The 24,095-nt window shown below is 39.2% G+C and overlaps 1 protein-coding gene across 1 annotated transcript; it reads right to left on the bottom strand.

Moving 5' to 3' along the window:
* Positions 1 to 10,145: 10,145 nt before the first annotated feature.
* TLR7 (toll like receptor 7) lies at positions 10,146 to 18,026 on the bottom strand. The gene is made up of 2 exons (XM_067289730.1): positions 17,998 to 18,026; positions 10,146 to 13,683 (listed from the first exon to the last, which is right to left on the bottom strand). Exons 1-2 carry the CDS (start codon positions 17,998 to 18,000, stop codon positions 10,543 to 10,545), a joined length of 3,144 nt encoding a protein of 1,047 aa, XP_067145831.1. The 5' UTR covers positions 18,001 to 18,026; the 3' UTR covers positions 10,146 to 10,542.
* Between the last annotated feature and the right edge of the window lie 6,069 nt (positions 18,027 to 24,095).

The following is a 24,095-nucleotide window of genomic DNA, read 5'->3' as shown; positions in this document are numbered from 1 at the left end:
TTCCCTGAAGTCTGGGATGCTGAGAAAGTGTCTGTTGTGATGGAGACGATGTTGCTGGACATGAGCCATATCAAGGCAATAGCAGGTGGAATGCCTCTGGGTACTGTCTTCAGCTGATCACCATTAAGAGCGCAGTTCCTTTAACCTTTTTAAACTTGAGGCAATTGCATTTGCTGTAAACAAAGGTTGGAGACCTATCGTAATCAGATTTTTTTGGCCTTAATATGCTAATTCCAGTCCAGTATCAAAGTCTGAAGGTGCTTAAAATTGTAAAAATCCTCCAGAGAAATCTCTTCAGTACTCTTAAAATGTCATGATAACTGATGTCAAGACAAAGTATCAGATGCACTGCTTCTCTAATTTTCCCAGGCCTCATTTAAACTCAAAGCTTGATCATGCTACTTTTCACATACTAAAAAAAAGGTGTTAATAGTCTAGTACAGACCAGGCAGTATGCCCATAATCTGTGTTAAAATGATCAAGGTGGAGCTTGGTTGTACTCTGGCCATAGACTTGAGGTCAAGAAAGCACCACTCACAAGGAAAACATACAGGAAGCATTCACATCAGCCATTATAAGTCTGCAAAGACCCTCCAGTTAGTTAGAAATCAAACTGAAGGAAAAGCTTTAGTTATGAAAAATGTTATGAAGTTGTCCTCTATCCTGAAAATTCAAAAATTTATATTTACAGCTGGATCACATGCAGCAACAAACTTGAAATGCTGTGCAATTCTCTGGTATAGCTGTTCCTAGAAAATACTGTCACACACAATCACACGAAGTAAAAATAACCCCAAATGCTTTCATGATAAACAAAAAAATATTGAATACAGATTTATCCTGAAAGAGTTAACTGTTTACTTGTAGAATGAAGCACAGATGCTGTCAACTAATTTAATGGTTCTGCAGTAAGATGAAGAGAAATGTCTGTCAAAATACAGTGCAGGCATGTGTCGTCTTCATCACTGTAAAATGATGTGAAGGATAACCTAGATATTCTTTTAGTTAGTATCTACATGCATATAAAATATCTCATACTGAATTGTTAGCATGAGATATTTTATCATCTCTAATGAAGTCAAAAACATTATGGCTAGAGAGAATGCAAGCAATTAAGATTAATGTTGAATCAATTTGTTTTCTCTGCAGGAAGAGCCCCCATAAAACAGGAGGTAGAAGTGAGGTGAGAAGGAAGATCAATAAAAAGTGAAAAGAAAAATAGGAAGCAGAACCAGTGTGTCTATCTATCTGATGGGATGGAGAGGGCATGTGGTGATCAGCAGGCAGAGGAATGTGAGCACTAGATGAGAAATAACCATCTCATGATATTCTTTCTCAGGAACAGAAATATACTGAAATTACATCCAGGTCATACTCCAGCTTGGATCGTTTCATTCTGCCAACATGCATTTTCCATTCAGTTATACTACAAGAAAATTTTCACTTCTGTCCATGAAAAAATGCTGTATCATGTTACCAAGGCACAAGAGCTACTGTGCTCTGCTGTAGTCTTGACAACATATTACAATCTTTCTTTAGGGAAGAAGAAAGAGAGAGAGTGAGAGAGAGAGAGAGAGAAGGAGAGTAAAGTTAACAGAAATCTTTTAGTTATCAGGAATTTAATTTTAAACAAATGGGGTTTTGGGGGGATTTCCCACATTACACAATATAAAAATAACAAATCACAACTAGCTACACATAGAAGACTGGGAAATGAGCAGGAAAGGACATCATAATTAATTCACAAAGGACCAAGTTACTGAGTGTTCTTTGCATGATATGTTGTTTAGTTCCTCTTTCATTTAGGGATTCTTTGAGTCTGCAGAATTCCCCTCATCCTTCGCACTCCATACCTGCTCACCCTCGCAAGCTCACTCTCAGCCCAACGGCAACCCTATCTCCAGTCAAAGAGGACTAAATAGGAGGATTAGCCAAAGAGGATTAGGCCCTGTTGTGCCATGTTCACCTCTAAACTCCCAGCTGAGCTCTCTGCTCTACAACAGAGTCAAGACAGGCTACGTAGATGGATATAAAAAAAGGAGCACTTGGAAGTTTTGATCAGGTTGTCTCAGGAAATGACAGTCCAGATGGCAGAGTTTGACCCCTCGGGACATTGACACTACTCCATTTTAGCCCCCCAGCACAGGTTCCTACAGTTGGAAGAAAGCTCCCCTGGGCAATCTGGGGACAGCCTGGCCCCTCTGAGGGGTGCTTGGGGCAGGAGTAGGGCCAGGGCATGACAAGCTGCTCTCAGGCCTTGAACCCCTCAGGAAAAGCAGCCTCCTGACTTCGGCACGCTGGCCAGCAGCTCACAGCAGGACAAGGTGGGCAAGGGGCACTAGTTCGAAGTGCCTTATCATGAGAGACTTGAGAAGAAGAACATAGTTATCATATCCAAGAGATAGTTAGAAGGTGAGGAATTAATTTGGTCGTAGCCTGGGGATACTAAAATAGGGGAAAGCATGTGCAAGCACAGTGTTCCCCAGTTTAGCAGACAAAGGGACAGAAAAATGTCTGAAGGTTGTCTCTGGGGAAATACACAAGAGAAATATGTTTTTCTTTTTTCTAAAACAGTGAGCATGTTTTCATGTTGAAAGAAACAACTATAATTTAAAGTTTTTAGAGCAGGTTCTAGACTTCTTGTTGGACAATATACTGTTATACAGGAAGTCAGTTATACAGTGAATAGTCATTGAGTGCTAAATAAACTTTGGTCACTGTTATTGTTAACCATTTTGTGCAACAAAGATATTCATTGCCATTGATGTGAGTTTAATGTATTTGTTTTAGCTTTGCACCACTGTGGGAATCTTCCACAATAAAGTAATTTGACATAATTGCTAAATGAAATGTATATATCAATATATGTATGAATATATATATGAATATATATATATATGAATATATATATGAATATATATATGAATATATATATGAAGTATCTACTTGTGCTTTTATAGTCTCTAATTTCCAAGGAAGTAATAACATCACTGTATAACCATTTGGATTATTGGATGCTGATAACTAATGAATGTATTTCCATAGCAGATATTGCAGTATTTTTTCATATTAATTTTGATTAAAATATGCAGTTGCAAAATTAGTTCAGTGCTTTAAAAGACATGTATAACTACTGTATAAAAATACATAATAAAGGAAACTACATAAGAACCTACATTCTCAATATATATTAATAAGTCACTCCTTGCATGTAAAATTACTATTATAAGAAAATACTTGAGAACAGTGCCAGACTCAGACTGTCAGTTAACTTTTTCTTTCCTGAGACTTCTGCCTTGAGAAAATATGTTTGTTTTGTACTCTTCGCTTCCTCTTTCTTTAGAGCTATTTATATATTTAGTTTCCCTTAAAAGTACTGTTTCTTGTTTTTTGTTTTTTTTTTCTCCTTTAATATGTAAATCACATCATTTCTTACATTACTGTGAGATTTCTCAGCTGATTTTGGTCTGCTGTTGACAATGTAATGAAGATTTGGGGTTGTCTGAAGAATTCTTGCTGTGGTCCCTGACATTATAAATTACTGATTTAAATTTTGGCTAAGAGGTGTTTTTTTCAGGATTTCAGGATCACTCAGAGTTGATTTTTTAACTGCTCTAAGTGTCTTTGGTCAAAGGGCAAGAACCTCAGAAGGTCTTAGCTGCTGCAAAGCTGAATACTGCCATGGCTGCTCTTTGCAGAGGCAGCTGGTCTTTCTCTGTCACCTCTAGAGTTGCCCCCATGCTGGCAGGTGCTCTGGAGCTGAAAAGGGTGCACATCAGCCCCCAGAGTCCACACATAAGCAAGCATACAGCGTAACAGTCCCAAGGAAATCCAAAACCCAAATGTCTGTAGCCCAAAGCATTAACTTTCCTGCCAGGTACTTTCTGTGATTAGGTCTCACCTCGAAGCAGGGTTTTTCTTAGGGGCAGCTATGGGAAGCCGAAGTAGAGCCACTGGGAGGGAGTAATACTAAGAGGGAGTCTTTAGTCAGTGTTTGATTTATTCATAAGAATAGGCTACACATCACTTCTTCTCCTTCTTCTTCTTCTTCTTCTTCTTCTTCTTCTTCTTCTTCTCCTTCTCCTTCTTCTTCTTCTTCTTTCTTTTTCTTGCAGCAGCCCAAATTGCTGATTGGCTTACAAAGATGAATAATCCAGCTCTGGGTTTTGGTGAACCAGTGGGAAATTTTGTGCCAGTGTTGCATGAGATGGGGTCTAGGACATAATAGCTTCTAACATGGTGACACTGTGGAACATCTGAGAAGACTATGTGAGGTGAGAAAACAGAGGAAATTACACAAGGGCTTTGAGATTTGTTTGGAACCAAAGTGCAAGGGTCACAAAAATTCTTCTTTGGTAGTTGCTGCTTTTGCATCACAAACTTGACTTCAGAATAGATAAACAAGAGCACAGTTTAGTGATTGAATTTCTCTTAGGTAATACTGGAATTAAAAATAAGATAAGTCATAGCCTAAGATAATTAGATAATTAGGTTAAAAGATTTTATTATGAACAGAATGCAGCTTTTAACCAAGAGCATGTTCTTGTATAAATGTTCTTCCATACAAACTTGTGGATCTGAAATATTACAGGTATGTGATGGGGAAGAATCATCTGCCAGCCAGAAAACAAGGATATAAGATAAAAATTCACTTGTTTTATGTTTCAGGAAATTTTCCTTTGTTCTTGTACTCTTAGAACAATTCCTCATTGGGGAATGTCAGTTAAAACTCAGATTTTGAGTTATTCAGTTAGGGAAGCAAAAGCAGAAGCAACTTAGGACAGGAAAAGAAACAGATGTATTGACAAAAAAGGGTCTAATTGACAGCTTCCCTTTTCACTTGAAAAGTACTATGTCTATAGGAAAATACAAGACTGAGCTTATGTGTTTTTAAGCAATATGTACTTCCAGAACCTCTCACTCTTGTGGAGTCTTAGTAAAATAAACCAAGAGAATGCATAAGGTCAGGCTTGCATATATTACTGTGAGGACTGTGGCATAGATAAATCAGAGAGCCAAGGCAGTGAGACTGGAAATTCACTTCTAAAAATAAAAGAAACATTCAGAAAAAGATTTAGAGATTGAAATTTGACACCTTCAGTTTTGCAAGCCTGCCACCTTTTCCATCACTACAAGAATTTGTTGTCAGTGCTTTAATAATGCATTTGCTACCAAAAAGACTGAAACTTTATTTCCTCAAATGTTTCTGAATTTGTACAGGCAAGGATGGGTTTGATTTTGTGGGTGTTTTCATTTTCTCTCAAAAAAAGCTCAGTTATCTAGAACTGCTTTTCTCAGAAGTTTGTCATTAGCAGTTCACCTCAGTAACAGCAAAGGAAGGAAAACAAATGGCAGGGAGATAAAGCCTTGGTTTTAGATTGGTGACTATTCTGATACCACTTCTTTGCCTCAATAATGTATGTCTTGAACAAAGATATTCTCCCACAGAAAGAAAAAAACAGTTTTACAGAACTTAATAGGGCTTCCTACTGCCTCACAAACAGCTTCAATACTCTGCACTCCCAAATTCAGAATTTCTCCCCATGTACACATTTGATTCTCAGATTGCCTATTTTTCTAAGTAAAGAACCTCATTTACAATAACCTTAATGTGCCTAGTAACCAAGAAATATATTCAGGTTGCTTTTAAAGGTTGGAAATCTAGGTTTCCTTTTTAGTTTTGCCATCAATGGATGGACACAGTAGGAAATCATTCAACTTCTGGTGCTCTAGTTTTCCCATTTATAGACCCTGGAGATAATGGTGGATTAATATGTATGTCTTTTGCATTTAGTTACACAATTTATGTTTCCAAATTAGGAGGTTAACTTCTATATGTAGTCAATGAAGTTAAGCTCCTATAGAGGCAACTGAGCAGAATTATAACCTAAATGATCTCAATCTCTTGTTCAAAGTAAATGGAGAAAGTGCTAAATTTTTCAGATGAGCAGCCTATCACACAGCTTATTTCTACAGGCAGATACTTTACAGATGAAGATTTAGGAAATGAAGAGATAAGAAGTGTTCAGTACGTAAAAAAATATATTCTCTATTTTGGAGTGCCTGTCGTCCAAACAAGTGATCTACTGCGGACCAAAGGCTCCTGCTTTTTATATATTTTTTAAAGATGCTACTATGAAGTTCCTTTACAGGGTAACGTTTGTTATACAGTACCCCAACTTTGCATCAGGAAAAGGCCCTAGGCAATCTAATGTAACTTTGAAATTAGACCTGCTTTGACCCCTAGAGGTCCTTTCCAAACTAAATTATTCTCACGCGGAGTCACCTGAAGTTCCTCATATGTCAGTTCTTAAAAAATGAGGGTGAAGAGATTGTTATATTCATATAAATCTATGCTGTAAATAAGAATGTTTCTTACCAGTTTTCATTTGATATTCTTCTTGTGGCAAAATAGTGATATCATCAGTAATGTAAACAGGACATTTTTCTGCTGATTTCACAATGACTGTAAAAACTTGATAAATCCAGCAACATTTTCCTTCCCTTCTCTTCTTCTTCCTTCCTCCTCTCTATGTGTGGGCTTTCCAGGTCATGTAGGCTAAATAACATGTCTAGCTAGTGTCTGGTAAAATCTTTCTAAGGAAATAGTGTCTGAAGTAGAACAGTTTCAGTCATCAGAGCTGGTGTTGATAGCACTCCAGATGTTTTCCCATCCACATGACATAGTCGTTCAGGACCAACTTGCTACTAATTGCACATGTAGCCTGGAGCAGCATTCGCCTCATCTAACTAAAGACATCTGCCGTGTAGCCACCTACATCTGAACTAGCCAGCATAGGAATCCTTTACAATTAATGGATAGAAATAGTACTTTTGGAGTGCAATTCCTTTGACCTATCTTAAACTTCTGTAGTAGATAAGTCATATCCTCAAAACATCTGCATCTCACTTTTGAAGGGAGAAAAAAACTTAGGCCAGTTAACACAGCTGTAGATATCTACATTTAAGTCAGTTGAATGTCCTTACTGCCACATCCTCTTTAATTTCACACAAGGTCACAAGCTATACCACCCTGAAACCCTGAGCCATAGAAATCTCAGGACTCCTCAGTGTTATTTGGATCTAAATAAATTCAGACACTGCGACACCAACTAGGCAAGCACGCCCCAAAGTTAAAAATCCTCACACAGTTTAAGTGTAAATTATTAGTTTGAATCTGTCAAATAACTTCTACCTTTTCAGTTGTGCTCCATTATAAAAAAGGTTCCAGGAAGAATGGAGGGCATGCCCATTTAAGACATTTCTTAGGTATAAGTTTATTGAATATAAATTCAATTAATTTTTTTTCCTCCTGAAGAAAGGCTTAGATTGAGCTTGTGCCCACCAGTGCAAAGCTCTTAGCTGCCAGTTATGAAACTACACCTAACCCCCCCCCCGAACCTAGTCAGTCTGTGCTTACAGAGGTCATCTTCAGCCTGTGAAACCTACATAGGCCAGTACAGTATGCAGGTCCTCTTCTAGGATACCCTGAAGCATTCAGAGAGAAGGTTGTATGCCTGCCTCTTCTAATTGGGATGGCACCTCTTCCCCAAAGCACTGTACCTATCCAGGTATATCACAGGAAACAAAAGCAATTGGGGGAGGGGGAGAATTTTCTCCCCCCCCCGCCCCAACCTATCAATAGCTAGAGGAACACTTGGTGTTTCAGTCTTCCTTGATCCCTTCTTATTCCCGTGGCTGTGTGTTTATTGCAGGGGAAATAGAAAGGCATCAGAAAGGGTTTTGCCATGTGAAAACTGCTGTTGGTGCTTCACCCAGTGAAGCAGGTGCAGGCAGAGAGCACTGGCCAAGGTGGTGGGCAGTGCCGTGCAGAAGACTGCTTGCTTCCCACTGCAGAGCGCACTGCAGATGGAGTTTACCATTTCTCTTGGATACTCACAAACTGGTTCATGCAGTCTCCCTGGCCTCTCTCCATACTTGCACTATAGTGTGAATAATCTCCTTGCCATACCACCATCTCAGGTTTTTGTTGATAGACCCATTGCTTATATTTAAGGCCACTTCACAGCCTTAGCTAACACTTACCTACTCTCCCCATACTGCTCCTTTGGCTTCTGCTCGATGGAAGAGGAGAAAATACTTCTCCCCTTAATCTCTGATAGGCCAAGAGACCTTTTGCCCCTGCCTTAACCACCTGGACCCAGGAGTAAGAAGTTATTCCAGACAGAAGTAGTGATGTGGGGAGAGGGAGGAAGATGATGTGAAAGTACTTGAGGAGCAGAAGTATTTATATTAGCATTACCTTATGAAGAGACTGGTATTACAGCTCATGTTATTCTGTTTAGAGATACAGATTATTTAGGCTCATAAACACAACAGTTGTTAGAAAGGTATTCTTTAAAAAATAACCACTAAACACCCCCTCTTCTAACCAGGGCTTCCCGTTCTCCTGCTTCTGTTGTTAATCAATAAAAATGCTGTGACAAACTGAGAAAAGAAACCTGTTATTAATGCAGTTTGTCTTTCTTGTTCATGTTCTTGTCTGCCTGGATGCCTAGAGTTAAATGAAAAAGGGGTCATTCAAAGAAAGAACCAAGCAGAATAGGTAGACTAGTAACAGAAACAGGCAGTTTAGATATGCAGATTCCAAGTAGTTAACAGTGTCGGCTCCCTCTGGGCCAGAGCAGTCACAGAGACTAGTCAGCAGAAAAGAAAAAGGGTTTTGAGAGAGAGAAGAGAAGCTGCTCAGCTTGGCTGTGGACAAAAGTGCCAGGCGAGAAGAGAGAGCACACTGTTCCTCCCAAATCAGAGATAATTACAACAAGCAGAACCTTCTTGTGCAATGCACAGTGAGATTTATGCTGCCATTACAAAGACTTCAGCTGAAACACTATGATGTGTTTTATGAGGATGTGCTATGAACCAGACTAGGGAACAGGCTTAAGCATTCATTTTCTCTGAAGTTTCTTTTCTTTTTCAGGGTGTTTCTAAAGCCAGACTGGTTCCCAGCTCTGTTTTTCAGCGGAACCCCAAGAGCTGCTGTGGAAGAGAGGCCTGTCCAGGGATCAAGGAGGGCTTTAGGCTGGCACTGAAACTGAGCCTTCTAGAGCAGCCACAGCCTAGCTAAAGAAATAGTCAGCAGGACGCTTTTGTTGTATGACTAGGTCTTACATGTTTGGTGATTTTAAATGAGTATGTTTTGCTTTGAAGAAAGTCTAGGCAGGCAGAGGCAAGTGATTCAGCCAGCTTAGCATCTCCTTAGGGGCCAACCCTTCCTGGACCCGCTGACACCACCCCAGGTGATATACAAGGGATGGTAACACAGGGCCTGAACCAAAACAGAAAAGCTGAGCTCCTCCTAGGCAGAGGTGAAAACTGAAGGCCTGACACTGAAAAGGAGCTCTGAGTCCTCAGAGAGAAGCCAGCTCAACAAGCAGTCAGGAAGATAGGTGAAATGCAAAGTGAAGAGGCTATTAGAAATTATCAGCAAATCTTTCTTTAGGTCATAATTTAGCTATTGCTTTTCTCTCTTTATTTTTTCCTGCCTTTTCTGTGTTCTCTCTTTTTTTTTTCTTTTACCTTCCTTTCCTTATCTCTTTTGATTTCCTCTTTGTTTTCCTTGATTTTCTTCATCTGCCTTGTGCAAAGGCTTCCTTCAGTCTATCTGCTGTCCTGCTCCCCCTCCTTATTCTTGTGCAACACCCCCATGCACAGGGCTCCCTCTATCTTGTAACTTCCTCCTACCAACAGTCTGCAAGCCCTTCTGAAATTGTTCCTCTCATACATTCTCATTTTGGCCCATAAAAGTTCTTCCAGTCTTCAGATTTATGAGCATTTTGACAATGCAGCCATGGGAGAGCTCCTATACAGCATGCAAACCCCTGACAGCAGTCCCACCAGCACGTCCTTTCCAGAGATGAGGCATGTTGCCTGGTCAGACAGAGCAGGTCGGCTCAGCAGCTGTAAGCCCAAGATGAAAAAATAGTAGCGCTCAAATTTCTATGACTCCTAAAAGTAAAGCATGAACTTTGCTTAGAGTATTTCCTGACAAGAATGTATCAGTAAACGCTTTTCCTGTTTTACATATACACACACATATAGAAACTATAATTTTCTATTAAAATCATATTTACTCAAACAGTGATCCAAACAGCAGCAACTTTAGGCACAGCCAAACTCCTCCTGGCAGTCTGTGTACTAGAGTAAGCTGAGCAAGTGTCTCACCAAAATTTGGCCCAACCACAGGAAATGCTGGAGGCCTCCAGTGAACTGAAAGCTGGAAGTGGTGATTCTCTTCTAAACCAGGGACTTCCAGTGAGTAGTGCATCCTATTTTGCTGTGCAACAGGAAATACCAAGCAAGGTGCATGTCAATTAGAGATCTGTGCTGGCAACGGCTTATATTGAATCTTGTCACAGCGAAACAAGGAAATTATCAACTTTGGGACTAATTGTGCATTTCATTTTGGGGTATAATATCAAAATTAAATTTATCCTCCATGCTTTGACATTTTCTCCAAACAAAGTTTGGGATTTTTTCCTCACCATCCATCATAACAATATTTTACATGGAGTGGTAGGGCTAAACGGTTTCTTGGAGAAGTTTGTTGTAAGCCAGGGTATTGTTCATAGTTATTGCATTTTTCAGGCACTGCCAGAAGTAAGGCTGAGATCGAGGGTTAGTTGGCCATTCCAGGACAGAACTTCTGCACAGCCTCTTCCTCAACCGGACATACCGGGACTTCTGCAAAACCTTCTCAAGAAATATCAAAATAATTACATCCATTTTTTCATCTATAAGTCGCTGGTGGGCCATGTAAAATGTTGTCTTGAAGCTTCCACTTTTCATATATTTGTTGGTCAGGACAAATATGGTCTTTTTGCTCAGCTGAATACTCTGGGAAAGGTTGTCAAAGACTGGCTGTCCTGGGAGCCAGTCCCTTTCTTCCAGGCATAGGTTGAACTGTCTGACTTTTTGATCTTCCAATTTTTCAACCAATTCTGTCAGCACCCACTCATTCACAGCTGGATCTTTATTGTCATAGGCAATAAAAGCATCATAGCAAGTATCCAGTAAAGGTAAACGGCGATAGCCCTTCAACTTGGCAGTACAGTAATGGTAACTATACCACACATCCCAGAAATAGAGATGGCTCATAACTGTGAACACCATAAAACCTAGGACAGCTGAAGCTGACACAGCATACAGGATCAAATAGGAGGTGTCCAGCTCACAGGTATAGAGATCTAAGAAAACCACGCTCTTTCCTTTATGTGCCCCCGGGCCAGCACAGGTCACATCTGTGGCCAGGAGTGGAATAGTCACTTGGGTCTGATTGATCCACCAAACAAACCATACTGCATCACAATTGCATTTGAAAGGATTTCCGTGCAAAAGCAACATCTTCAGATTGTTGATGACATTTTCAGGAAAACTAGATTTCTTAATTATTTGAATCTTGTTTGAGCTGAGGTCCAAGTATTTCAAATTAAAAGCACCTCTGAGAAAATGTCTAGTTAGCCGTTGAATGCGATTGTTTCGGAGTATCAGTTCTTGGATGGTTGAAGAGCAATTAGACAGTTCTCGGGGAACTGTAAGCAGAAGGTTATTGCTAAGGTCCAACGTTATTAGTTTCTCCAGTAACTGGAGTTTTCCCCAGCTGAAACTCTTCAGCTTGTTACTGGTTAAGTTGAGTATCCTGAGTTCTGGAGGCATAGCTTCAAAAACACCAGGAGGCAAAAAACTGAGAGAATTGAAGGAAATATCCAGTTTCTCTAGACTGGTCAGATTCTTGAAGAATGACAGGTATCTAGCATTTCCATCCATCCATAAAACATCTAAACGATTTCCTTTGAATTCTAAAACTTGAAGAGATTGGCTTTCCATCCCTGTGCTAATAGAGGTAGAAATCTCATTCTCATTCATCATCAACTTCTTCAGATAAGTCAAGTTTTTCATAAAATTTAGCACATGTGTAACGCCTTCTGCAAGAAAGTAATGTTTGTTATAGCTTAGATCTAGAACTTCTAGAAGTTTCAGCTCTTTGAAAGCAGTTGAGTATAGCAAATCGATCCGATTGTTAGAAAAATCCAGATATTTCAGTTCAGACAGGTAGTAGAATTCACTTCCATTTAAAGTTTGGCTTATGGCATTACCTGACAAGTTGAGGCATCTGAGAAAACCAAGATCCTGGAAATCTGAGGGGCTAATAAAAAATATGTTATTTCTGCTTAAGTCCAAAGTTTCTCCATATTTCAGGCAATCCTCATTAACTAAAGGTCGGTAGGAAGCAGCCTCTTTGTCTTTGGACTTGCAACTTCGCCCATACTCATCATACCTGAAATAATGCATATCTTGTAATATTTGCCTATTGTACTGCTCTACTGAATTTCTGGGATTAGGGCAAAATCTGTAACAGTTGCTTTCACCTGAAGAAGGAGAAATTTTATTCACTGAGAGGTCAATGAATTTCAGAGCTGGGAATTTTTTGAACACTTTCAGGTCAGCAACTTTGATAAAATTCGTCCCAAGATCCAACACTGTTAGATTTCTAAGATGGAGCAATGGGTCTAGATTTTCTTGCTTCAGTTCTTTAAAGACATAACCCCTGAGCCTCAGGATTTCTAGGTTAACAAGGGAGGAAAATGTCTTAGATAGGTTCAAGGATGGAGAATACATCTGCAGTTGAAAATTAAAGGACAGATCCAGCTCTACAAGGCTAGGAATAAGCTTCAAAAACTGAGCATCTCCAATCTCCTTTGCAAGGAAATTTTGGGAGAGGTCAAGCTCTTTGAGATTCCTGGTGTTTTCAAACCAGCTGCTGAGTATTCTCTGAAGAGAGTTACTGTGAAGTCGCAGAATTTTTAATTGTTTCAAGGACTGAAAAGCCTTTGGATGTATCTCAATTGTGCCTTTGGGGCAGGGAGTACAAGGATATGGGGCATTATAGCAACGTGGGCAATTACCACTTAGATCAAGGATTTCTAAATTGTGAAGGGCGATTAAGTCATGTTCTTGAATCACTTGAATCATGTTATTGTAAATATACAATTCCTTTAAAGTCGATGACAAATTGGGTGGAATATAAGTTAAGTTGTTAGACTTCAAGGACAGTATTGTTAAATTTTTCAGGTCCAGAAAGGCTGTTTCTTCAATTTCAAATGAAACATTGCAGGGATTACGGTAGTAACAGTTCTGTCCCAGATACAATACCTCTATGTTTCTTAGCTCTGACAAATTTGCTCTTGTGATAGAAAAGATACTATTTGCCTCCAGGCTCAGCAGACGTAAAGTAGTGGGAAGACCCCGTGGTATTTCTAACAGCTGATTTGCATCCAAATACAATGACCTCAATCTTGCCAATGCAGCAAAACTGCCATTCTCAATCTGAGGTGTCCTGGTGCAGACATGATCTTTGGGCCCCAGTCTGACAGGCACACAGTTGCATCTGAAGTCAATCTCCATGAGGTTTTCGAGATGAGCAAAGGATGTTGGATAGACATGTGGGATATGGTTAATAGTCAGGGTAAGATTGGTAGCATTTGTAGGGATTCCTCGGGGGATTTCCGTGAGGCGACGATCGCTGCAGTCCACTGTCACAGTAGCTTTGGAGACTTCTACATCACAGGGTAAGCTTTTGGGAAACCAAACTCCTGACAGCAACTTTGGAAACACGAAGAGCAAGACATATGGCAATGCATTTGGGATCTTTGCATGAGGCACCTAAAAATAAGAAAACAGTAAGGTATTAATTTAATGCAATGGGAACATATGGCATAGGATATCACATCAACCATATTTTGTATATGTATCAGACCAAAGATACATCTAAGCCAGGGTCCTGTCTCCCACACTGACTATCAGTGGATGTGCAGGAAGGATTGTAAGTCTGGGAAATTCATGTATTGGTATTTCCTCAGCTGCTTTCTTTCCTCTCTTATCACTAAATATTGTGGAACAAAATATCACTCTCTACATAGTGAATCATAGAAAACATTAAAGAATCTACTAAAAATTACAAGGCAGGTGATTAAAGGCTATGTTCCTGTGAATAGTCTTTATTTAAGGAGAAACAAAAGGTATTAAAAATGCAACAGACTGAGATTGTATAATATGCAAAAATGAACAAAGCTAATTTTTAGAGGCATATGAAACTTAATGAAAATCTAAAATCAGCTAAAATCTAATCTAAATTATCAAAATCCCAGTGACTAACAACTTCATGCTTAATTTAAATTTCACATTATCATGAGGGTTCTTCCTCCACAAGGTGTCAGGACAGACATAAGGATGACTAAAATCAGTTTATGGTTATGCTTCCAAATGCTTTTCATACCAGTATGTGTTTTCATTGTCCAGTAAGGACAGAGGGCCAAGAGGACACTGTATCAAAGATATGTGTAAAAATAAAAATCAAGGAAAGATTCAAACTGAGCATGTCCCTTAAAAGAATAATAATAATAAAATGAGAGCCAAAATCCCGCAGGCATGTAAAGAACCTGCCAAAATAAGTCGTAAGTCTTTGCAACCTTGCCTACTTTATAGATGGGTATTCACTATGGGAGAGCAATGGGCTGTTAATGTTTCACAACATACTAGTTTTTTCCTCAGCAGCAGCCAATGTCAAAGAACCCTTGGCCCTTTGAGGGGAGGCAGCCAGCCAGGCAAGCAGGCAGTCCAGGCCGTGGCTTGCACAACCCAGGCAGAGGGGCTGTGAGCATTTTGCTGCCTTACACAGCTCCTTAACTGCCTGCGTGTAGTACCAGTCTTGGATCAGTCAAGACATTTAAACACGATCAAAAGCACAATAATCAAAATCAACATTTCTCCCTGGATAACTCAGTTTTTAAGGACTGGAAAGCAACACACGGCATCAGAATGCTGTTTAATAACCAGAATTACTTCTGCATGGAGTTATACTGATCCAGTATAATACCCAGGTAAGCAGCTGAAAATAAAATGATTAGGTAAAGTTTCCAAGATATATGAAAATGTTTTTTCTCTTCAGCTGGGATATGTCAAGATACTAAGAGCTTCTCATTACATCGACAGTAGGTGAAAACACTTGAGTGTTACCTGAAACATGCTTTGTAGGTAACACAGATACAGATATTAAATAGGGCTTCCTGTTGTATCCTCTGTTTACTTAGACTACTGTATCATCTCCTCAGTTATGTTTTTTGCTTTACTCCATATAACAATGTTAAATTGATCTATTCATCTATATGTCTATTTAGATGAGTGACTAGTAGGGCAACAAATGTAAGAGAAGCTAGATCAAATCTCATACAGCACTGCACTTCTGCTCTGTGGATTCAACAACCAAATGAGGTCACTTTGGAGATTCATTCAATCAGCTTTTGAATACAAAGCTTCAGTAAAGAAAGAAAAATGTAAAAGCCTGCTGCAAACCTTGAATTCAACATATTGTCATATAAAATTCATATCGGTAACCTGGTACTCTGTAACATGCCTTTCCTCTGGCATGACTTCCTTTTACGTTGGCAGGAAGTGTTACAGTGCTCTCTTCAACAGATCCACAGAAAAGGGAAAGGTATTTAAATATCCAGGATGGTACCCATGACTATTGTTATACACATACTCAGGGAAAGCTAATCTGGACTAACTAGAGCAGGACCATGACCATGAATTCCAAGGCACTGAGCCATATTTCATTACTATCAACTCTTGTGAGGGCATTTATTAAGAATTAAAATAACCTTAATTTGGCTTATAGTAATTCACTTTGGAAACTCACCCAGACTGAGGCCACTGGATAAGAGAGCTCACCAGGGTCTTCAGTGTGGTCTAACCAATCCACTTTAGAGGATGATTAATTTTTCTGATTTCCTGATGTAGACAAGCATTTGGATGAAAATGGTGAATAAGAACAATCAGAGTAAGTGGAGAGCTAATCTGGAGAAGATAAAATACATTAAACTTCTCCCATTATCCTAGTTTTTTATAGAACTCTTTCTTCTCCATTAATATGGTCAGGTAATTGGGAGGCAGGAGGGGCAATATAATTGAAATTAATTATACAGAAAAATAAAGATCTTTGAAAGACATTCCAGAAGAAAAATTTGGATAGGTTCTTGTAAATATTTTCCTTCCTCCTTTTCCAAAGGACTCATTGAATTGTGCATGTAAATGGCTGTTTATTAGAATAATGAAACCCTGAGAGAGCCTATCCTAACTTAACTGGCCTTGGTTCCACATTTCCACGTGACTGACTCTCTTCCCCTTCCAGGCGCAACGCACCCCAGGGTCCACAGTTGTTGTGAACCAAGGCAGATGCCCATAAAACGTGGCAGAGAGTTGACAGGGAAACCACAGACCCTCCCCGAACAGCAAGACATGTCAGGCAGTCACACGGATGCCTTTTACCTTTATCTATTGATGCACACCACAGCAGCACGCAAAGTACAGATCCATCAGCCACGCACACAGTACCTGTACCTACCAAGCGAAATTCTGACAGCTGCGATGGATCAGACTTTAACAGTCTGTCTTGCACTGCCATTATGAAAAGTGCTGAAAGATTTTTTGCTGTAATGGTAATAGTAGCCAGCATTGTAACTGCTTTATTTATTATTACTACAATAGTGTATTTCATTTTATTTATTACTGCTATTCATTCAAGTCCATGCTTTGACACTTTTTAGTCACCAGTCTTGGAAAAAAATGGGCTACTTATAGCTAAAATATATGTTTAATGGCAATGTTAAAATAAGGAAGGATGCTGCCAGCTTGGGAGCCAAACCACAGATTTGCTGCTTTTGAAGAAAAGCTGATCAGAATCAACCTTTCAAAAAAATTTGCTAAACCGAATTAAAATCCTCTGTAGCCTGTCCAAGTACTAGATTAGAACTTAGGCAATGTGGAATTGCTGTCTAGATCATCACAAGCCTTCTACATGAACTCGTACTCAGACACCGCGCTGAGCCACCTAATTTTAGGCGCTTACCTGCAGTTCCTCCCCTCAGTGCCGTCACCCTGGGCACTGACATTCAAGAGAGAAGGAGAGAGAGGAGAGAGGCCCCCCCTCAGGCGCTGTTCAGATCTCTGAATATGGAGGGAGCTCTGCGTGACCTCACTTCTAACACAGACTCTTCAGTTACATGCCTGAAATTAGGTGCAAGGAATCTGGGCCTTATATACCTTCACAAATATATTTGTAAGCAAGTCCCTTAAGACATCAAAAAATACCTATTCAGATTTTTCAAAATGCTCAGATTCTGAACTCTCAGCAATTGCTATATTTTTAGGAACCGAAGTGTCCTTGTAGAGCTAACCGAGCTCTTAATATCTTTGTGCTTCATTTCTGTTTTATGTGCTTCTGTTTCCAAAACCCTTTTAATGTAGTATCTATTTAAATTGTAAACTGTTACATTATGACGCTGTCTAACTATTTTCATGCATAATATGTAGTGATACTTCAACAAAAAAAAAGGACTGTAGAAATTAGAAGAAATAAATAAATTGTTCAAAGTCTCTGGAATGAGAAACAAGTATAAAAGAAAAGCTAGATTAGCCATGTGAACTATCATTTTCTCTGTGATCATGTTTGGTTTTATAAGAAGTTCAAAAAGTACTAATATTTTCATATTAACTGAGCATATGCATAAAGCCAAAGCTGAATTTACATCTGATTTATAGTATTCATCAAATATTCAGAAACAATACAGCTAGGTGTTTCTTAATGTAGTTTTTCTGTAGATAGTCCATACATACTCTAAAAGGTGAGAGGGTGAAAGGTTTGAGAGAAAACAGCTTCTCAAAAGTTATAGATATTATAGAAGACATCATTATTATACTCAGCCTGTAACACATTAGTAGGAAGAAATGCTATCCTTCCCTTATCCATGTCATTATGTATTGCAACTTATAACCACAACAGCTAATTCAGACATGTAGAAAGAAAGAAAGAAAGAAAGAAAGAAAGAAAGAAAGAGGAGACTACATTCTTAAAAATCTTTCACAACTGTTCCAGTTAAAGAGTTTTAAGAACAAGTTTAAAATGAAAGTTTAACCTACCATTTTCTGTCCTCTTCCAGGTCTGTAAGATTTGTTGTTAGAGGACACTGTAAATCAGAGCAGAAGAAAACAGCATAAAAGGGGTCCCCACTGGTTCAGCTCAGGTACAGAGGAGAGTAAAACATGACATAACTCACACAAGACAACAGCAGTAACCACTACTCTATGTTTCTTCTCTTCATCTGCAACTTGGAGAAATAATCAAATGTGAAACAACTGCTGCAACCCACTTCCTCAAATACTTGTCTTTAAAATTGAAACAGCAGTACCTCATTTAGTCCTCCATCCCCCATAAAAATAACTGAGAGTACTCTTATTTTTTTTCCCCTTCTACACAAATTCACACATTACTCATAAATCCACGTGTTGCTGTGGCAAAGGATTTCATTCCTTTTGGTCTCATATGCAGTGATTTGTTCCCTTCTTTGCTACATTTGAACGTGGTTTTCGTTTTAAGTTGCATATTTTACCAGCTACAGTCTCATACCTTCAGCGACTGTATTAGGGTCTACCCCAAGAAGGTGAACAGACAGGGAACCCCACTGGAAACCAATTGCAAAATATTTAGAAGGAGAACAAAAGATTAATCAGAAAGGAGGCGAATGTGCTACATAAGCATAACATTCACTTGAGACAACCAAGATTTGCAGAAGTCAAGTTCCTTTTTTTCCGCCCTTTTTTTAGTGTAAGCTACATGAACAGAAAGAAAGAGAGAGAGAGAGAGAGAGAAACCCTGATATGCACAATATTTTAGAGCTGAAAGTTTAATCATTTTTATTATTATTATCTGGGGTTCATTCCTGCTGCTGATAGGGTCAAGAACCGGGCCCTTACTAAAAAATCAATCATCAGTTGCATGACTAACATAAGCTGACAAATTTCTTAGCTTGAATACTTTGTGGAAGAAATGTTTATTTATTAAGTGAAGGGGACTTTGGGGGAGGAAACCAAAACAAACCAGAAAAAAAGGATAGCGGTAAGAGCAGAGAAAACACCATGTAATAAGGTGAAAAAATGCATGGGAGAGAATGTAGAAAGGAACAACTTGAAGATGACATGGACAGACATAAGTCAGTGACAATTAAGCATTTCATGAACATGGTGCTTCTCTGAGAGTTTCTTCCTTGGTAGTTTCTAGGCTTAGCAGGACATGCCAGTTCAATGGTTATGATATTTGAAAGGGTTTTTTTCATTTCTTCTTTCCCTGCACATTTTTCTCTACATTTTAAACAGCAGTTCATGGTTTCTCTAACTGTTGTGGAGCTGAAGAACTCATTTCAAAAGACTAAAACTTGAACAATGAAGAGAGAAAGGATTTGCAATCATTCTTTAAAACTTTCTGTTGTTTGTGGCTGTGTCATGTAAACATAAAAACAAAAAAGTTCACAGAAGAAAAACATTTAGCATCATTAACATTTCAATCAAGGACTATGAAAGGGCTCATTAACTCACTATAGGTTCAGGACTCTATTTCTAAAACTTTGTGCTTGGATACTAAAAATACTGTAATAAAATATGAGTCTTCCGCTATTGACTGATAACTGGATTTTTCTTTTCATGTAAGTGGCATTGAGCTTTTCAGTTGGGGCTATTATAATTAATGCAGACATCTCACTAAAATCCTGCTGAGTTCTGCAAGACTATTCAACATATTTTTGGTAGGAGGAAAATATTCATTGCAAGCAGTGTACTTTTAGCTGTTCCACTCAAACATTTCAGACTGTGAACCACCAGAGCAGAGAGTTAGGTTGAACTCATTTATAGTTATTCACATCATTATAAAACAAATGTGTTTAATTGTATAGCGGTACCTAAGAAAATGGCTCAGCACCAATTGCATTTTGAAGGTTGATTCCTACAGGCACCTAAACACATCCCCAGCGTATCACATTGGAACGCAGATTAAACATGATGCCCCCTCACTTTGGTTTTAAGCAGGTTTTCAAAGACACTGTCGCCACCCAACCTTGCTAATTTTCAATAGGTGCTCAATGCTTTTGGAAATCTCCCTTGCAGGCTATAGCTACAAACTTCAGAAGCTTTAATAACTCTACAAAAATTTTGCCTTTTCTTTTGGACTAAGGTGGATTTTCTTTTTATTTTTTTTCCTAATTAGGAACAAATCATCATTCAGCCAAGAGCATTTGAGTTTCAATTCCGTGCAGAGTGAAACTGCAACTTAACTGAATGCTAATAGAAATGCAGAGTTTGGGTTTTGGGGTTTTTTTTGTTTTTTTAAATCTAAGAACTGTGGGAAGCAGAGTACAGCAATAGTTCCCTTCAGAAGGTGGGGGTAAATGCAGGGGAGCTCAGCAGTCCAAAACTTCAGAGCTATAATTTTATTTTTAGAGGCACTAGGAAATCACTGCCTTACTGATCTTAAAAGCTCAGGTTTGCCCCAGACATTGTGCAAAAATCTCTCTTGCCTGCTGTGAAACACACAGCAAATGAAAGCAGAAAAGTACTTTCTACTGCACCATGTGCCAGGAAAAAACACACTGGTAACAACAAACACATGTATTCGTCTGCCTCTGTAGAGGAAGAATATCATTTGCCATAGAGCAAAAGTCTTTAATTTAATCTCCTTAATCCTTCATCTACAAGTTTTGTCTTCAGTTAGAATGAAATCATACTAGTGAACATTAAACATTTTTTTTTCCTTCTAAATGAAAACTTACATCAAGTCACTTCCTTCGTTTATCAAAATCAGGGTTCTACTGTGTTTAACTTAAAGTGGGTAGTTTAGTTAAAATCTTACATAATGTCTTTTCTCTCTGTGGTAACCTGCACACCAATAATTATCTTAGCACCCAAATATTCACTGTTAGTATCATGTTCGGAGTGTAACATTGCATAATTTAACCAGGAAATTATCACAGAGATAAGTTGCTCAATTTTTGAAATACATGAGATGACTCTCTAAACTGATGTAGACAGATGTACAAAGAGAACCACAAGAGAAATGGATAGGAAAATTGAGGAAATGATAACGAAACCATCTGCAGAAGCCTTAAGGGCTGTAAAAATGTAGCATCCCTGCTGATAACTGTTGCAGAAATTGTGGGGGGGGCACTAAAAAGAACCAAAACAATAAACAAAAGGCAACAGTTGCCAAGATCAGCCTACAACAAAGGCGGAGGGTGGTGACCGGTTGCTCTTGGATCGCTGCGTGAGAAAAGCGATGCTCCCAGTTCTGCGTTAAGAGCTTGCCCAACCATCCAGTGCTGCAGCACATGACTGAGGGAGCCCCTATCATCACAGAAATAGACTGTTTCCAGGTTTTGAAAACTAATTACCCCAGGCTACCACAATGCCAAAAACAAACATTTGGTGTTTACCAGTCAACTATCCATTTGCTGACAGCAAAGGCTGCTCCTATTACTGACAGTGAGTTACCTTCAAGGGGGTAGGCATCCAGAAATGTCTAAAATAAAATGCAGTTAGTTTCCAAGCTGTCCAGGCTTAGTGATGCAATTCTTCTTTTCCTATTTCCCCCTCCCTAAGGCATCAGAGATAGGTAGCCTTAAGGGCACCCCTGCTGTCTTTTGGAGGGGGGGGGGGGAATGCTTAAGCACTAATGCAGGAAGTGCTGGCAAATCATACAGCTGACAGGTTTGGAGGCAAATTGGCATTTATGACTCAGATAACCTAAAGTCCTATTTCTTATTGAAGAAATGACTAGCCTGTAGGAGCACCATGATTTCAGGAGCTTCATATAAACAATCCTGACATGGCTTATGAGGTTATTCTCAGGTAAGAGCACTGAAGGACCACTGGATTAGCCTTTGCAAAATGAAAGCGGAACCAAGACACTGATGAACTCAAACTCTCATAGCAAGGAACCATATAGGTCCATATAAAATAGTGGCCCAAGATTAGGGCAGGCAAGGAATAATAGGGATGCTTAAACACACGATGTGTCACTTTATAGGTTTTCAGAGACCACAAAACATGATTTTCTCTTTTATTATAGGGCTTACTATTGCCTTTCAAGAAAATTGCACATTAATTTTTTATGGGGAGAGGGCTACTACTCCACAGAGGGTATTTTGATGCTGCTAATTTCATAGATCACAGTTGATACAGACTGATTTATTTTCTACCTCCATATATGTTATACAGGCATATATAATATGTGTATATACACATAGTTGCCCAGGCCTTAACTGCCTTAACCTGTGTAGTGCTGAAGGCCCCCACCTGCAATTCTGCAGCCTGCCTTCCCCTGGCAGCTCGGTACCCACCACCCAAGGCACTGTGGCATTGTTTCCCAGAGCCTCTGGGGCAGTATTTTTCCTTCTCCCTCACACCATGATTCTCTAGGGCCTTTCCCCTATAAACCAAATCTGGCCACGGGGGAGCATATGCCCCTTTTTTCTCTCTCCTTTTATTTGTCCCCAAAAGTAATTAACCATTAGAATTGATGTGTTCACCTGCTACCCCACTAGTAAATATTTGTGCATGTGAACCTATCTCAACATCCTTTGTGCCAACAACATACATACATACGCATATTTACACACACATGTGTATATGTGGGCAACATCTAGCTTGAGCAAAGAATGCAGGCAGCACCCATGCTCTCTTGCTTGCTCTCTGTGGTGTCTTTTATTCTCTTTTCCCTCTTTCACCTTTTAAGTACAGCATGACACAAGCTTGGAGTAAGAAGTAAATGACTGTCAGAACCAGCCACATTTGACAATCACACCTCGTTTGTCAGTCATGACAACATACAACAGAAGGTAGAGAATCAGGATTCATAGTATACTGATTGACTGACAACTTGGAGAGGGACTTGTGCAGTGAAAATGTAAGGTTATACCCATGCTCAGGTTTTACTGCAGACAACAACCCTGCCTCAGGAAAAGAGTCTGAGCTTTTGACATTGAAAACCCTGGAGTCCATAACACCACCTTTCAAAAAGGCTGCAAACTTCAAGTCCTTTTACAGTAGAAAGTCAAAAATTTGTATTTCCATTATGACTGTAGGATAGGATTAGTCAAATTAGGTTTTGTAGGGGTTCAGTTCATCTATGCCTAACTTCTGGCATGCTGTAGTGATCCTAACAGGAAGACTATTGTACATTGAGAAGTTAGTGATCCACACAAGTTGACCTGAGTAAACACAGGCACGTACTGTACTGCACATCACTTGACCTTCAGGACTGTGCAGTGCTGCACATAGCCCTTGACACAGGATGAACTTAGCCAGCTAATTGTAATGGAAGACCATGGAGGCAGCACCTACTTGGCACCAGTGATGACACCATCAGCATGTCCTTAGCTTGAAATGAAGCAATGTATTTTCCATCTACACCACAATACTAAGAAAATCCTATAAAAACCTCTAAAGGCCACAATACTGATGAACCTCACCATGGACAGGATCTGAGCAGTGTGCTGTGGCCTGAGTAGAGGTCTGTGATACCGTATGAATTTGGGGTTCCCAGCATCAGAAGGGACATAAGAATTTATAACTTGCCATCACCCACCCTGCGCTGCTAATAAAATAGTTGTCTTTCTTGAAAGAAAGCTTGTGCCTTTCTTGTAGGATTCCAAAGAACCTGTACCTCTTGACACAGAACACATGCAATCCAGTATTTTTTCCCTTGAGTTCAAAATAATTCTGCTTTGAGAAGAAAGTTTCCATTCAGTCCAAACTCTGCCAAGTAATCTTCAAATCAGAATCCCAGAGTGGGCCAGGGAGCATATGTCATTAAAAAAAAAAAAAAAAAAACAAAAAACAAAAAACAAAAAAAAACACACCTCAATTTTACGCATACAGGAAAAAGCTGCTTCTATGCCTTAATTTTGTCAAAGATTGATAGGATTTTCACCTCTAACTTCACAAGCATTTCAAGTGCCCAAAATGCAGTACAGACAGTGAGCTTACTTCTGAACTTACTTCTGCTCTTTCCCCTATCTAATCTTGTTAAATACAGCTGAATTGTTTTGCTTACAACAAACTAAGCAAGAACTTCAACCGCTCATGAAGTCTTAACTCAAATTTCCAATGAAATTTAAACATTGTGTCATTGTTGTCAGACCAGATAAAGGAGGAGGATGATCATCTTGAAGATGTGTACTAGTCTGGTGTGA

This window comes from Apteryx mantelli, chromosome 1 (genome assembly GCF_036417845.1).
Source record: "Apteryx mantelli isolate bAptMan1 chromosome 1, bAptMan1.hap1, whole genome shotgun sequence".
NCBI lineage: Eukaryota > Metazoa > Chordata > Aves > Apterygiformes > Apterygidae > Apteryx > Apteryx mantelli.
This window is presented reverse-complemented; position numbering and strand designations above follow the sequence as displayed.